Here is a 13,342-nt window from a genome sequence, read left to right on the forward strand (position 1 = left end):
CGACTCTATAAGCATACCTTTAAAGCAGTACTTTTTGAATAAGGTCATTAAAGGAACATGATTGAGTACAGTGTATTATTGGTATGTATCTGCACACTCTTATAAAGGATCCTATGTTTGTTAGAAGTAGGGTTGATAGTGTATTCTGACTTGGGTATTTGATATCCATCTACGGTTGAAATGTACTGACTGTTATTCTCTTATATTTCTAACTCGTGCTTACATTTTGCCGTAACACAACCATTTCCCAAATTAGGATACATAAAACATATCTTACCGAAAAAGGTCAGAAACAAAAAGAAAACGTTGACATGTTGATGTTCTTGAAACCTCATAATGCAGCTTGAACAGATACAACACACAACGTAAACCATCAGATGTCTAATAACTCAAAACTACAGAAGTTCATTTTAATATTATAATCAAAACAAACTGCTTATTTATAACTAAAAAAGCAGCATTATTAGAATGAAAGTGCGTTAAAGTCACCACTGAGTCAATAACACTACTGAGTGCATTACACAGACATAAAGGAAGGACATTGCATCTTGTTAGTGGATTTAAAGCGTCTGCTCGTAGAGATTGAAGGGATGGTGACAGCGGAGGAATTCAGTGTAATCTGCATTATGTAAATAGAACATTTGAAAGGCCTGATTCCTGTAGTATGAACACCAGCAGGCTGCAGGTTGTTTAGCTGCGGACATATGTTGTTGTGTGTGCGGTTATTTTTCAGCCTCATTAACATACAGCTGTAGAGTGACACCCCCCACCCCCTCCTCCCCTCTTCTCCTCCCCCATGAAGCCTTCATGTGCAGCCTGTGATTGGTCACGCTGCTGCAGAGTCATACTCACAGTTACAGTTGGCACATGGTGGAGGAGAGGTCTGTGGAAACGCCAAACACAAGCGTTCAAACCCTCCTTTTTAGAGGCTTCCCTTCAAACTGTGCAGCTGGAGACCATGTAGTCAGACGCACGTCCACACACACACAGAGAGAGAGAGAGAGAGAGAGAGAGAGAGAGAGAGAGAGAGAGAGAGAGAGAGAGAGAGAGAGAGAGACACACACACACACACACACACACACACACACACACACACACACAGATTGAAGTGTTTACAGCGAACATAACATTACTCGACTGCAATGTTTCCTGAACCATCATAAAAACACTTTTTCAGTCGATTCAAAAGTCCCTTAAACACGGTATTATCTTGATTAGTAAATAAGGAATACTTACTTTACAGTTAAGTGACTTTTCTTCAAGGAATTATTCTTGTAGCGTTGCTGCTTTGCTTTCAACACAACATCCCTGTAATCATTAGAGCGTGTGCAGACATACGATCACCAACGATATCATTAAGGATTAGGGATTCATCGGTCATCACATTTTGCTGCTTTTCATTTTTTCACGTGACATTAAACTCTCTTTGGGTTTCAGACGGACAACAGATGTCATCATGGTGTTGTTTTTGTATTTTCCGACAATTTATGGAATAAACTATGAACCAACTACTCTAGAAAATAATTGTAGAGTATTTGAAACTTGTACATGGTTAGTTACAGCCTCAACGCTTTGGTCCCCTCCCTGTCGTGCGTTCTGTGTGTTTTAGTGCATGTGAATAGAAAGGCTCAAATCCCTGGGCGTTCCTCAAAGTGGAGTACACCTGCTGCAGAGCCATATCAAGTATACTACGTCATGGAGTGGAGCCGAATGGCGGCCATTTAAACAGTCCCTCTGCAGCATGCTTATGGCCTCTGTGTTTCCTTCAGAGGGAGTTCCTCTCACTCCCTTCAGCCTGGAGCTGCAGTCGAATGAGCAACTCCACACCTCCAGATTTGATACATTTGCAAACTCGTATTCTACGAACCCGACAGGCTCACGAAACATCATAAAGCATTTAGTTATACTACATTTAATGAAACTACTTCATGAGTTTTGCACAAACTGCAGATGCTTTTTAGAGTGAGGTTTGAACCGATTGGATAATGGAGAAATGTTTTGAGGTGTTTGCATTTCGAACATGCAACATCGAGGTGTCAGGTGAGTGGAGAGTTGGTTTACCTTCCAGAACCAGACGCTAACACATTCAAACAATGAAAATGTCCGTAAGGAATCGTCTTTTATGATGAAAGGAAGTATTGAGCAGACCTTAAGGATTCACTCGGTGTGTTCAGGGTCCCGTTTCAAAGGCAATATGATTTTAAACAATGCGTTGTATTTAATGTGGCTGCTGATGTGTCACAGCTGTCCGGGGCCGGCGAACATGGGCAGCAGGTTCCTGTTGAAGCTCAGATATCTGACCGCGCTGCTCCTCACAGCCGCTCGGACCTCAGCGGATGGAGACCTGTCCTGAAGGGGGGCCGGAGAGACACCGTCCTCCACCGTCTGCCCCGAAACATCGCCCTGCAGGAACACACAGCTGGAGGTCACGCACGAGCAAATGACACAACATCTCTCTTCTCGCACTATTTCTACTTTCTTTGTATCTGTATATGTCCCATCTGTTTACACTGGCTTTTGTTTCTACTTGAGATGTTCTTATGTTAGTTCCTTTCCTCCACGGGCTCTGTGTTGGGTTTGGATGTTGACCCTTACATGTCTGCCTCATGGTGTTCCTTTTTACCTCTGTTCTTTCTTGTGAAGCACTTTGTGAATTCTATAATAAATAGTATTATTATTATTATATTGGTGTTGCTCTGTTGGAGGAGCCTGGGACTTCAGTTGTTCACTGACATATCTACACTGTAGCTAACATGGTGACGATAAAAACTTGATCTGGTTTCACAGAAATATGTTTGAATAATAAATACATATCTGTTTACAGGCAGTCCTGGCGTTTTATATTTTGGAAAATAGTTGAATAACATTTTAAATATATGCATAAACCATTAAGATTTATGACACTTACCGTGTGTGAGGTGATCTGCTGAAGCTCCTGCTCAAAGTCTGAGAATCTGTCGTGATATAGGGCCAAGCACCAGCTCTGTTTGAAAAAACTACACACACACACACACACACACACACACACACACACACACACACACACACACACACACACACACACACACACACACACACACACACACACACACACACACACACACACACACACACACACACACACACACACACACACACACACACACACACACACACACACACACACACACACACACACACACACACACACACACACACACACACACACACACACACACACACACACACACACACACACACACACACACCAACGATTAAACCATTGATTCCTGAACTTTGTGCCCTGGGATTATTAAAAAAAGGCCCATGTCATGATGAGTCATGATGAAAACAAATAATTGTTTTCCAAACAAGTTATTTTTTTTGAATTCATAAAGATATGGTAATTTAACCAAGGCCAGTTTCGTGTAAGTACAATTACTTTTGTTTTTTGACCTTGCAGTATTCTGCCTTCACTCTGGTAACAGCTCTCCCTCCTCTGTGTACATAACCAAACACCTACAGCGAGACTATCTGAGTAATGTGGATGAACCAAACCTGTAAATAACAGCAAACCCTTGTAGTAAACACCCACACACACACACAAACACCCCCCCCCGCACACACACAACCCCCCCCCCCCCCCCCACACACACACACACACACCCACCCAGAGGCCACAGTAAATGACCCCCAGCCGCCACTCGGTCAATCAATGATTTTAACGGCTCCTGATGCTCCTCAGTGACTTTAGGAGTCAGGGGAGAGAGGAGGGTGTGTGTGTGTGTGTGTGTGTGTGTGTGTGTGTGTGTGTGTGTGGGGGGGGGCTTGGCTTTGTCTCGCCCCTGCTCTGCCACAGAGACAGATTGGGGAGCTGCATAAACAGATTAGAAGGCGGGGGACAATGGACGTCCATATCTGGGGGTCATTTGTGGTGAAACCTCAGAAGCAGGTCACCCGCTGTTTGACACACACACACACACACACACACACACACACACACACACACACACACACACACACACACACACACACACACACACACACACACACACACACACACACACACACACACACACACACACACACACACACACACACACACACACACACACACACACACACACACACACACACACACACACACACACACACACACACACACACACACACAGCGGAGGACAAAGGACACTGAAGGCCTGAATCTCTCTCGTGTGTTCGGTGTTGTTCTGAAGTGTGGGGTCGTCAGTCCCAGATGCATGATGGGAAGTTCCTCTACCTGCAGCTCTCTGGGAACACGTGCGGTCTCAGAGTGGCTTCAGCAGGTGGCTCGCTCTTGTTCAGAAGCTGCTTATGAACACAGTGTTTTTTAAGAACTCTACCACCTGCCATCTGCCAGATATCCATAGTTGTGAATAAATGACATTGCAACGCTAAGAGGCGGAGGGAAGTGAGCGGCAAAACGGTAGAAACCGCGGTAACAGAGAAGTGAATATGCCTTTGTTGGAACAAAGTGATCATTACTCCTGCAGGTGTGTTGACATGTACGCTGGTTGTTTACCTCCTAACTTATCAACGCTGATAAGAGTGAGAACAAGTCAAATGTGAGTAAAACACAATAGTATCCTTTCTTGGGCAACATGTTGTCATCAGAAGAACTAGCTTGTAAAATCATTTTTCTGTGGTAACACTTTACAGATAGTAGTATTTTGTAAAGCACCTACAGGTTTTGAAAGGTGCTACTGTATGTGACCAACATGAACTGCTGACAGTAGCTGTAAATGATCTTCATGAAACCAACCCCAGAAAATAACTGTTCATAACTGATACAAACAAAGGATAGTGTTTACAAACAATTCATTTACTTGTTGAACTGCTTCCACATCATCAGACGGACTAAAACTAATCTTTGTCTCGTACGAAACCCCACAAACATTACGCCATCATTATATCAACTCTTAGATGCCCTTAGAGTGCCTGGACCCTGCACTCTTCCATAAGTGGGTCAAAATGGACCCGTATTAGAATAATATGTGTTTTTATGCCATTTTGGAAATATTTAGTATTATATTTTGGTTCCCACTAGAAATATTTTGTATTTAATTTTTCACTATTTATAATTTTTAATTTTTATTACATTTTGAAAAAAAAACGTTTTCCCATAGGATCCCATAGAAAATGCATGCGGGTCCTTTTTTGACCCGCTTATGGAAGCTAAATGGTAAATGGACTGTACTTATATAGCGCTTTATCCAGTCTTTAAGACCCCTCAAAGCGCTTTTACATACTACATGTCATTCACCCATTCACACCCATTCATACAGAGCAGTGTACCTTAATCTAGGACCTAACATTCACACACATTCACACAGCGTTGGCCATCGGGAGCAACTCAGGGTTAAGTATCTTGCCCAAGGATACATCGACATGTTGACTGCATGGGCTGGGATCGAACCCACAACCTTCTGGTTGAAAGACGACCACACTCCCTCACAGCCACAGTCGCAGTCACAGTCTAGCTTGGGGTAGTAATACAAAAACTAGAATTTCTTAAAATGTCAATTTAAAATGTGAATGGCCTGATATCCAAAAGGAATAGCTGGAATATGAAATGTAATTACAAAGATACTTCAGGAAAGACCACCTCACCGGGTCCAAAAGACCCACTTATGCATCTAAGGGTTAATTGTTCTTGCACTATTTTTGTATTTGATTATATATGTTGCATCGTTGGAGGAGCTCATGTCAGAAGATGTGTATAGCCATTTCTACCCTGTAGCTTATGAGCAAATTACATTAAAACCGTTGAAACCTTTTTTAACGCTGCTCTGGACAATCTTGCACTAATGCACATTTCCCAAAGATATTGAAGTGACTGTTATTTTGTATATATTGATTGTTGTGTTTTTATTTAGGTCTTAATGTGGGCACAAATGTGTCTTTGACTGTGTTTATATACACATTTTTATATTTTTATATACATTTGTTTTTATATTTGGGATTGTGGGAAACGGTATTTCGATCTCTCCGTCCGTACACACAAAGTGGAAGATGTTGACTCTGACTGACTTGACTTTGAATCTTTTGAACAAATGATCATTCCCTGGTTCAAAGTGAATGCAGTGGGATATATTACTAGATTATGTTTCCTCACCTGTGCAGGTCTGGGATCAGGCCCTGCTGGTAGCGGCTGCTCAACTGGCCAAGCAGCTGCTGCTGTTTACCATACAGACTCAGGTAGTTGGAGAGGGGGAGGGGCTTCAGGGAGAGACAGGTGAGCGCCTCCACCTGCTCGTAGCTGTCCAGGTGTAACGAGAAGTAGTTCCCCGTCTCCACACGCCCCGTCACCAAGCAGCTGTCCTGCAACAAAACACTATGTTATGAAAAGTCTCTTAAACACATTTCACTTTTTCAACTTAGGAATCTTTCTTAAAGGAATAATCAGTGGATGTTATCTTCAAGAGTTTCAGAAGATGATGTATCTGTTTTCTGTACTTAAAGAGTATCCTGATGATTTAGTATTCATCACACACTGCAAACAAATGGTGGTTGAAGAAATGTTTAATTCAATATTTAAAGAAAATGCTGTTTTCAGCTGCTTGAATATGGAGAGTTCCTGCTTTTCTCGGTTTAATATATTCATTTAAGTGATTTTTCGGGGGGGTTTGGACTGACTAAACAAGAACAACGACATGAACCTTCTTCACTATGTTCTGACATGTTGACGTGTCTTCAAGCAGACGTTAGTTAGTTCTCTTGTTCTTCAGGAGTTTGTAGAGGGATTCTTTATTTGGAGTAATTTAGTGAGAGCACCGCCACGCGTTAAAACATGGGTTAAAAGACAAGGCAGTGATATTCTATGATTGTGCTTTTATCCAAAAATAAAACACAGCCCAGTCTGTTGTTTATATTAAAACCTTACCTGTTGAACAGGAGGAGCGGTCAGCTGGGTGGCAGATGGTGTAGTGACCTGCAGGAAGTGAAATCCTCCGGGAAGCTTCCCACCTGAGAGAGGAGGAAGGTTCAGGTGTGAGGAGGTCCATTTCATTCATGTGTTCATATTTGTGGTTGTTTCCTTACTTTTTGTAGCCTGAGGGATTATTCAGAAATATAATTAGTAATTGAAGACCTTACGTGCAACGGTTAAAAGACCAATTACGGCATCAACGGTGAGTAAATAAGCGCAGAGTACTCACAAAATGTACCAAGTGACTACAGGTGAAAATATTGCATAAAACAGTCTAACAAAAAGACCCAGAGTTTATTAACTCGGTTATAATTCGGTTGACATACTGTAGGATAGAAGTGCTGTGAAAGTTTGCTCAGCTTGTTTTACCGAAGACTCAAGATCCAGAAGACGTCCCACTACAACGGTCCATCATCCGGTTAAAGTATAGAGTTAAAAGGCCCGAATGATGTAGAAGTGTATGGTGAAAACTGGATCAACATGTATGACACATGCTAAAAAGGGAATATGGGGCCAGATAAAAAGTGACCATTGCAAATTGTGTGGGATGAAGTCCGTTCACAACTCAGCTGAGTATATAACACAGGCATGTTGTTTTTAGAGCGTTATGTATGTATGTATCCTCGATGATTCGGCCTCTGCTCTCTGAAAAGTTCACGTGTGTTTCATCCCCGTGAGAGTGGCTGTCGTGTTTGTGTTACCTGTGGAGTGGCCTTGGTTCCTTCGTGAATACACGGCAGCACAATGCACCATTGTTACGCCCCGCTATGGTTTGAGTGTTCGGCCAAATAACACGAGCAGTGGGTGGGCAGGTAAAGGTTTGGAAAACGCTCCAAGGTAATGCTGGTGAATTCAATCAGATACAAACTGATCAAAACATGCATGGACAGCAGGAAGAGTATTAAAAGGTAAACTGAGAGACGCTGAAACATATACTGAGAAGCAGTCCTGATGAATGTGAAGGAATTTAAGGTTTATAATAAAGATACGACACGTGGGAATTGAATATCAGGAGAGCTAATGCAGCACTGAAGTGGTTTTAAAGGGGGCCAGGGTTTTATAGAAGTCCCATTCATTCCCATAGATGACTCACCACAACAAAAGAGGAACAAGTGTGTCATCAGTGTGTGGGAGACGGCCGCTGAAGGGCATGTGGAGAAGTGGCTGCTCCATTGGGTTCCAATTTTTTATGCAAAAGAGTCAATAAACGGAATAACTAGGCGCTACGTTTTGTTATTCACACACACACACACACACACACACACACACACACACACACACACACACACACACACACACACACACACACACACACACACACACACACACACACACACACACACACACACACACACACACACACACACACACACACACACACACACACACACACACACACACACACACACACACACACACACACACACACACACACACACACACACACACACACACACACACACACACACACACACACACACACACACACACACACCTTGAATCTTGGCCTGTCCGTACAGCGGAACGAGGCGCTCTGTTTCTGGAGGGGTCTCCATCGCGGGCTCCAACGTGGGGTCGAAGAGACGCAGCAACATGGCCGCCAGATCCCGGCCCACCTCCTTAGAGTTGAAGTTTGCGTTCGACCACTCGTCGGAGTAGTAGCTGCGGGAGAATTTGGTGAGAGGTCCTGCTGCAGAAATGGAGGAATCGCTGGTGTGGAAAGTGGCGTCTATGACGAGTCTGCTGTCGAACACCAGGAAGGAGTCGTTGATGCTCCGGAAGGCCTCAGAATCCACGGCTTTATTGGAGAGATTAATGAACACCTGAAAGGAGAAAAGCAAGATATGTTTTCTGTTTTTTGGGATGTCATGATTTTAATATGCATGCCCCTTATACATGAGAGTAACACATGCGTCACTTCCGGGCAAAAATGACGGCTCCGCCCACTTTTGTGGGAAAACAACGCTGTCATTTAAACGGCGGTCGATTCAAATTCTGAAGTTTTTACCAATTCGATCAGAAATGTTTGAAAACCGTGGATTTTCTGATCTTCAAAGAGCCCGATCACGATGGCCAGACAGGCGAACAATTACATGAAATCATTGGAAATCGACGGTCGGGATCGATATATGGTTAAATATAGCATTAGGCGATCGATGTCCATAGATGACTTTACGGCCCCGCCCACTTTTGGGGGAAACCAACGCGGTCATTTGAACGGCGATCGAGCCTGAAGCCACAGAGCTCTTCTGTTACTGTCCAATTATTTCCCGCCTCGCTCATGAGAGTAACAGCCGGCGAAATGACGGCCTAACCTACTGATTTTAATTTAACCATATATCGAGCCCGATCGTAGATTTCCAATGATTTCATGTAATTGTTCGCCTGACTAGCCATCGCGATCGGGAATCCACGGTTTTCTTACATTTCTGATCAGATTGGCAAAAACTTCAGAATTTGTATTGACCGCCAATCAAATGACAGCGTTTTTTGCCCCCAAAAGTGGGCGGGGCCGTAATTTTCGCCCGGAAGTGACGTAAGTGTTACTCTCATCTATGCTTAAAATAAAGTACAGAAGGAGCTGAAACTGTCAGATTTGATCACTACGGGGGAGTTCAAGTCTTAAAGGACGGAGAACAAGAATCCATTGGTCGATGTGATTGCTCGTATATCCCATAATTGAAGTCGTTTTAAAATTGTGCCAGTTTTTAGTGTTTTATAATAGTTATTTTATTTGCATATTGACTGGGTAATGTGTTCATTAGTGTTCCACAGCTGTATTCGTCTGCTTGTATTGTTTGTGTTCATTTGTTGTTGTTGAAAAATAGATTTTAATCTCAGTGAGACTTTTACCTGTTAAATAAATGATACATGATCAGATGAACACATTTCCACACAAACCAACTTCTGTGATTAAACTTGTGGAGCTAGACAGTAGTTTTCAAAAGGCCCTATTGGAGTTTTCCCTTTCCTGTAGTGTGATGTTTCTCTCCAACACATGGACCATACTGTGATCTGATAACATTGTGCAGCTCTAGTTTTGTCTCTGTATCCTTCACAGCTAACAAATCTGTCAAAAATATTTCCAGCCTAGAAAACAAATGTTTAAGCCAAATTTCTGAATGCTCTGGAACCTGCATGGTTTAACAAAATATAAAAACAACGAGACCTCATCTGCAGGGTGCCTCTATTTCAGCCTAAAATGAGGAAAACAAACACACAATTGGAGAGTACAATCCTCTACTGTCTGAAACAATGGGAATGGGAAACACACCAACATCTTTCTGTGCTCCACAAACACAGTCTGCTTCCAGGAGGGGAATTAAAATCCAGCCAGCCGCTCGTTCATGGTCCCCTGGACAGTAACCCAGCATTGTTAGGGAAATATTTACTTCAGTGAACACTAATAACTAACTGGACAAGCAGACATGCTAGTCTACTTGCCAGCAGCGTGAAGCCTGAAATGTTGAGTACCCCAAAACATTATGATATGTATTGTGCGGGTCCCGAGCACACAGAAACTGCCGGATGGTAACTTGCATATGTTGGGCAATTGGCAGACAATAGCAAAAAAATGGCTTGGCCGAATTGGACATTGTTGGTTTGGTTTTTGAGGTATATTGAGGATGCCGACTACATTTCTGAAATTTTTAAGATCCGGGAGCACAATTATGGCCCAAAACTGCCATTTTTGATCCTGAAAATGTCCGCCATGGATTCAGCTTCCTCAATGTCCCCCAACAACCCTACAAAGAAATTCCATATCGGCCAAGCAATTTGTTAACCATTGTCTGCATATGCTAATTAATGCAACTTATTCCAATTGTGCAAACTGCGAAACATATATAGTCCGGCAGTGGCTCAGTCAGTAGGGGCTTGGACTGTGAGCCGTAGGGTCGCCGGTTCAAGTCCCCGAACAGACCTGAATATGGAGTGTGGACTGCTACGTGGAGAGGTCCCAGTTCACCTCCTGGGCCCTGCCGTGGTTTCATCGCTCCGATTCTATTCTATATAAAAGTTAGCATCCAGCAGTTTCTATGTGCTGTGGGACCCTACTATACATTTCGATCATAACACTTTGGGGTACTCTACATTTCCAGGTTAACAATAAGACTGTTGATTTACCCCACACTGCAGATTGAGGGTCTCTGCGTCTGTAGTGAAGGTCACAGATGTGAGGGGGTCGGGGTTTTCTCCGTTGTTCATGAGGGCCAGCAGGCAGTGATGGTGGACCTGAACCTCGGCCTTCTTCAGGGCCGTCGCCACAGCTTTCTCCACCTCCGGGTCGCTGAAGCAGGAGGCGCCGGGCTCGGGAGGCGTGAAGACGACATGGATACGATTACCCAGAATCCCGAGGCTGAGCAAAGTCTCAACGGTGGTGAAAACGTCGATGCTGTTTCCGTAGACGATGGCGTTATCTGGAGAGACACATGTGACATTTACCGTATTTTTAACTGTTTGCTGCATGTTTTTTGCAAACGGATCCTTTTTTTAAGCACCCATTTTTGTAAAGGCAGAGCATTTTAATCCCAAAAAACTCTCAGATTTTTTTAATTCAACTTTTCTTTCGAGTCCTAAAAAGGCCAAACTATCTGATATTTCACATAACTATAAAATATTATGGAAAAATGAAAACAACTGGTGTAGCAGAACGTTTAGTTTTCAGTTTAGTTTTTTAAAGTACATTTACTTGGTAATCGTTCTTTAAGGCAGAACATATATTTTGTAATTAGGTATTTTTACGTTGTTGTTTTGGTACTTTTAGTTGAGTAACAGATCAGTTGGTTATTAGAATGAACACAGCTTCAGTTCAGTGTCTCTGTCCGTGGTGCTGAACCAGAGGAGCTCTGCTGCTTTTAAACCACCGAGTACAGCACAACACACAAACCTCTCGTTGATCCTTATACTACCACTACAACTAACCAGGGAAACAAGTTGTCTTAGCATACAGCTTTGTTAAGTTATTACAATTTTGTCAGGGTCCTGAGGTAGACTGGTGTGTGGCCACTACACACTGGTCTTGTTTTTAATCATGGAGCCAGTGTAATGAACACTTTGCATAATAAACAAACCAGTGTCCCTTGCCATTTTTTGGGAATGCATGCATTGTCTTTGAAGGGGATATGGATTGCCACCCGGAGCACTTGTGTCTTCAACTTTAAAAAAATGAAGTCTGGTGATGTTCTACCCTTTTCTTTTTGTTAAAATACGCCATGAAAAGACCAACTGTGTGTGTGTGTGTGTGTGTGTGTGTGTGTGTGTGTGTGTGTGTGTGTGTGTGTGTGTGTGTGTGTGTGTGTGTGTGTGTGTGTGTGTATCAAAGCCTGATGCATATTTTTGAGTGATTACAAACTATTAAAAACACGTTCCTTCATCACCATGTACTACACACTGTAGTTTATTTTGGCTCAATCAAACACACATCATCCTGCAGCCACAAATATTAACTGAAGCACCAAATGTGGTTTAATCCGTTGGTGAAAATAATTCCCAAAAAATGCACATTTTCCTCGTGTTTGGTGGTGAAATATCTACGATCACTGGAATGGAAATACTGAAAGTTGAAGCAAAATAAAACAGTAAATTTGTGATTCAAAAAGTGTTCTGACGGTAAGTACTGAGAGACTCCATCTGCTTTAGTCTACCGCTGAACTTCACATTCATACGTTTCTTTCGGCTGTAATTAAAATATGTAAATAAACATGTTATCTGCTGGAGTCTGCAACAGCAATTTGCATTTATTAATGGCTTTGCTTCATGACTAGGATCATCTAATTAGTACATTTAAAAGCCTCACTCCAGATCAGTGCACAATTCCTTCAGAGAGCAGATTCATTCTGCTTAATGACGCTGTGGGTTTTATCCTCTGGCTCTCAGAAAGTGATGTGATAATGGAAAACTGGATGGGAGAGGCCAACATGATTCACACAGATGAAAGATTTCTCTGCAGCTAATTAGCGGCTAATTATACCGGAGCACTTCAGCGCTGACTGGCTGAGTAATGACATACTACGACACATTAATATTAGGTTCTGTGTGTGTGTGTGTGTGTGTGTGCGTGTGTGTGTGTGTGTGTGTGTGTGTGTGTGTGTGTGTGTGTGTGTGTGTGTGTGTGTGTGTGTGTGTGTGTGTGTGTGTGTGTGTGTGTGTGTGTGTGTGTGTGTGTTAGCTCACCCTCCAGCTCCACAAAGTTGGCACTCAGCAAGCGGCGGGCAGCCATACAGTCGTGGAGGTCGTTGAGGGTGAAGAGGTTGGAGGGCAGCTGGAGGTTTGAGTCGGGCTGATTCACTTCAGCAGGACGAGGCGCCTACAGCAACACATTACACTGGTGTTAGATTGTTAGCTAGTGCTTTATACAGTTCTATAGAGTGGTGCAGGAATGAGTCCTGAAGCACT

General features: G+C 42.9%; 1 protein-coding gene across 1 annotated transcript in view; it reads right to left on the reverse strand.

Moving 5' to 3' along the window:
* Positions 1–1,896: 1,896 nt before the first annotated feature.
* The window catches only part of cfap61 (cilia and flagella associated protein 61), a gene marked incomplete at its 5' end in the record, with an annotated part of 32,677 nt that continues 21,231 nt past the window's right edge, over positions 1,897–13,342 (reverse strand). The window contains 7 exons of the mRNA XM_079645349.1: positions 1,897–2,403; positions 2,909–2,996; positions 6,134–6,339; positions 6,902–6,984; positions 8,442–8,769; positions 11,072–11,364; positions 13,121–13,253. Of these exons, the coding sequence (XP_079501475.1) occupies positions 2,239–2,403; positions 2,909–2,996; positions 6,134–6,339; positions 6,902–6,984; positions 8,442–8,769; positions 11,072–11,364; positions 13,121–13,253 (1,296 nt within the window). The 3' untranslated portion in view covers positions 1,897–2,238. The remainder of the gene's footprint in view (positions 2,404–2,908; positions 2,997–6,133; positions 6,340–6,901; positions 6,985–8,441; positions 8,770–11,071; positions 11,365–13,120; positions 13,254–13,342) is intronic.

This window comes from Notothenia rossii (assembly GCF_949606895.1).
Source record: "Notothenia rossii genome assembly, chromosome: 8".
Classification (NCBI taxonomy): domain Eukaryota; kingdom Metazoa; phylum Chordata; class Actinopteri; order Perciformes; family Nototheniidae; genus Notothenia; species Notothenia rossii.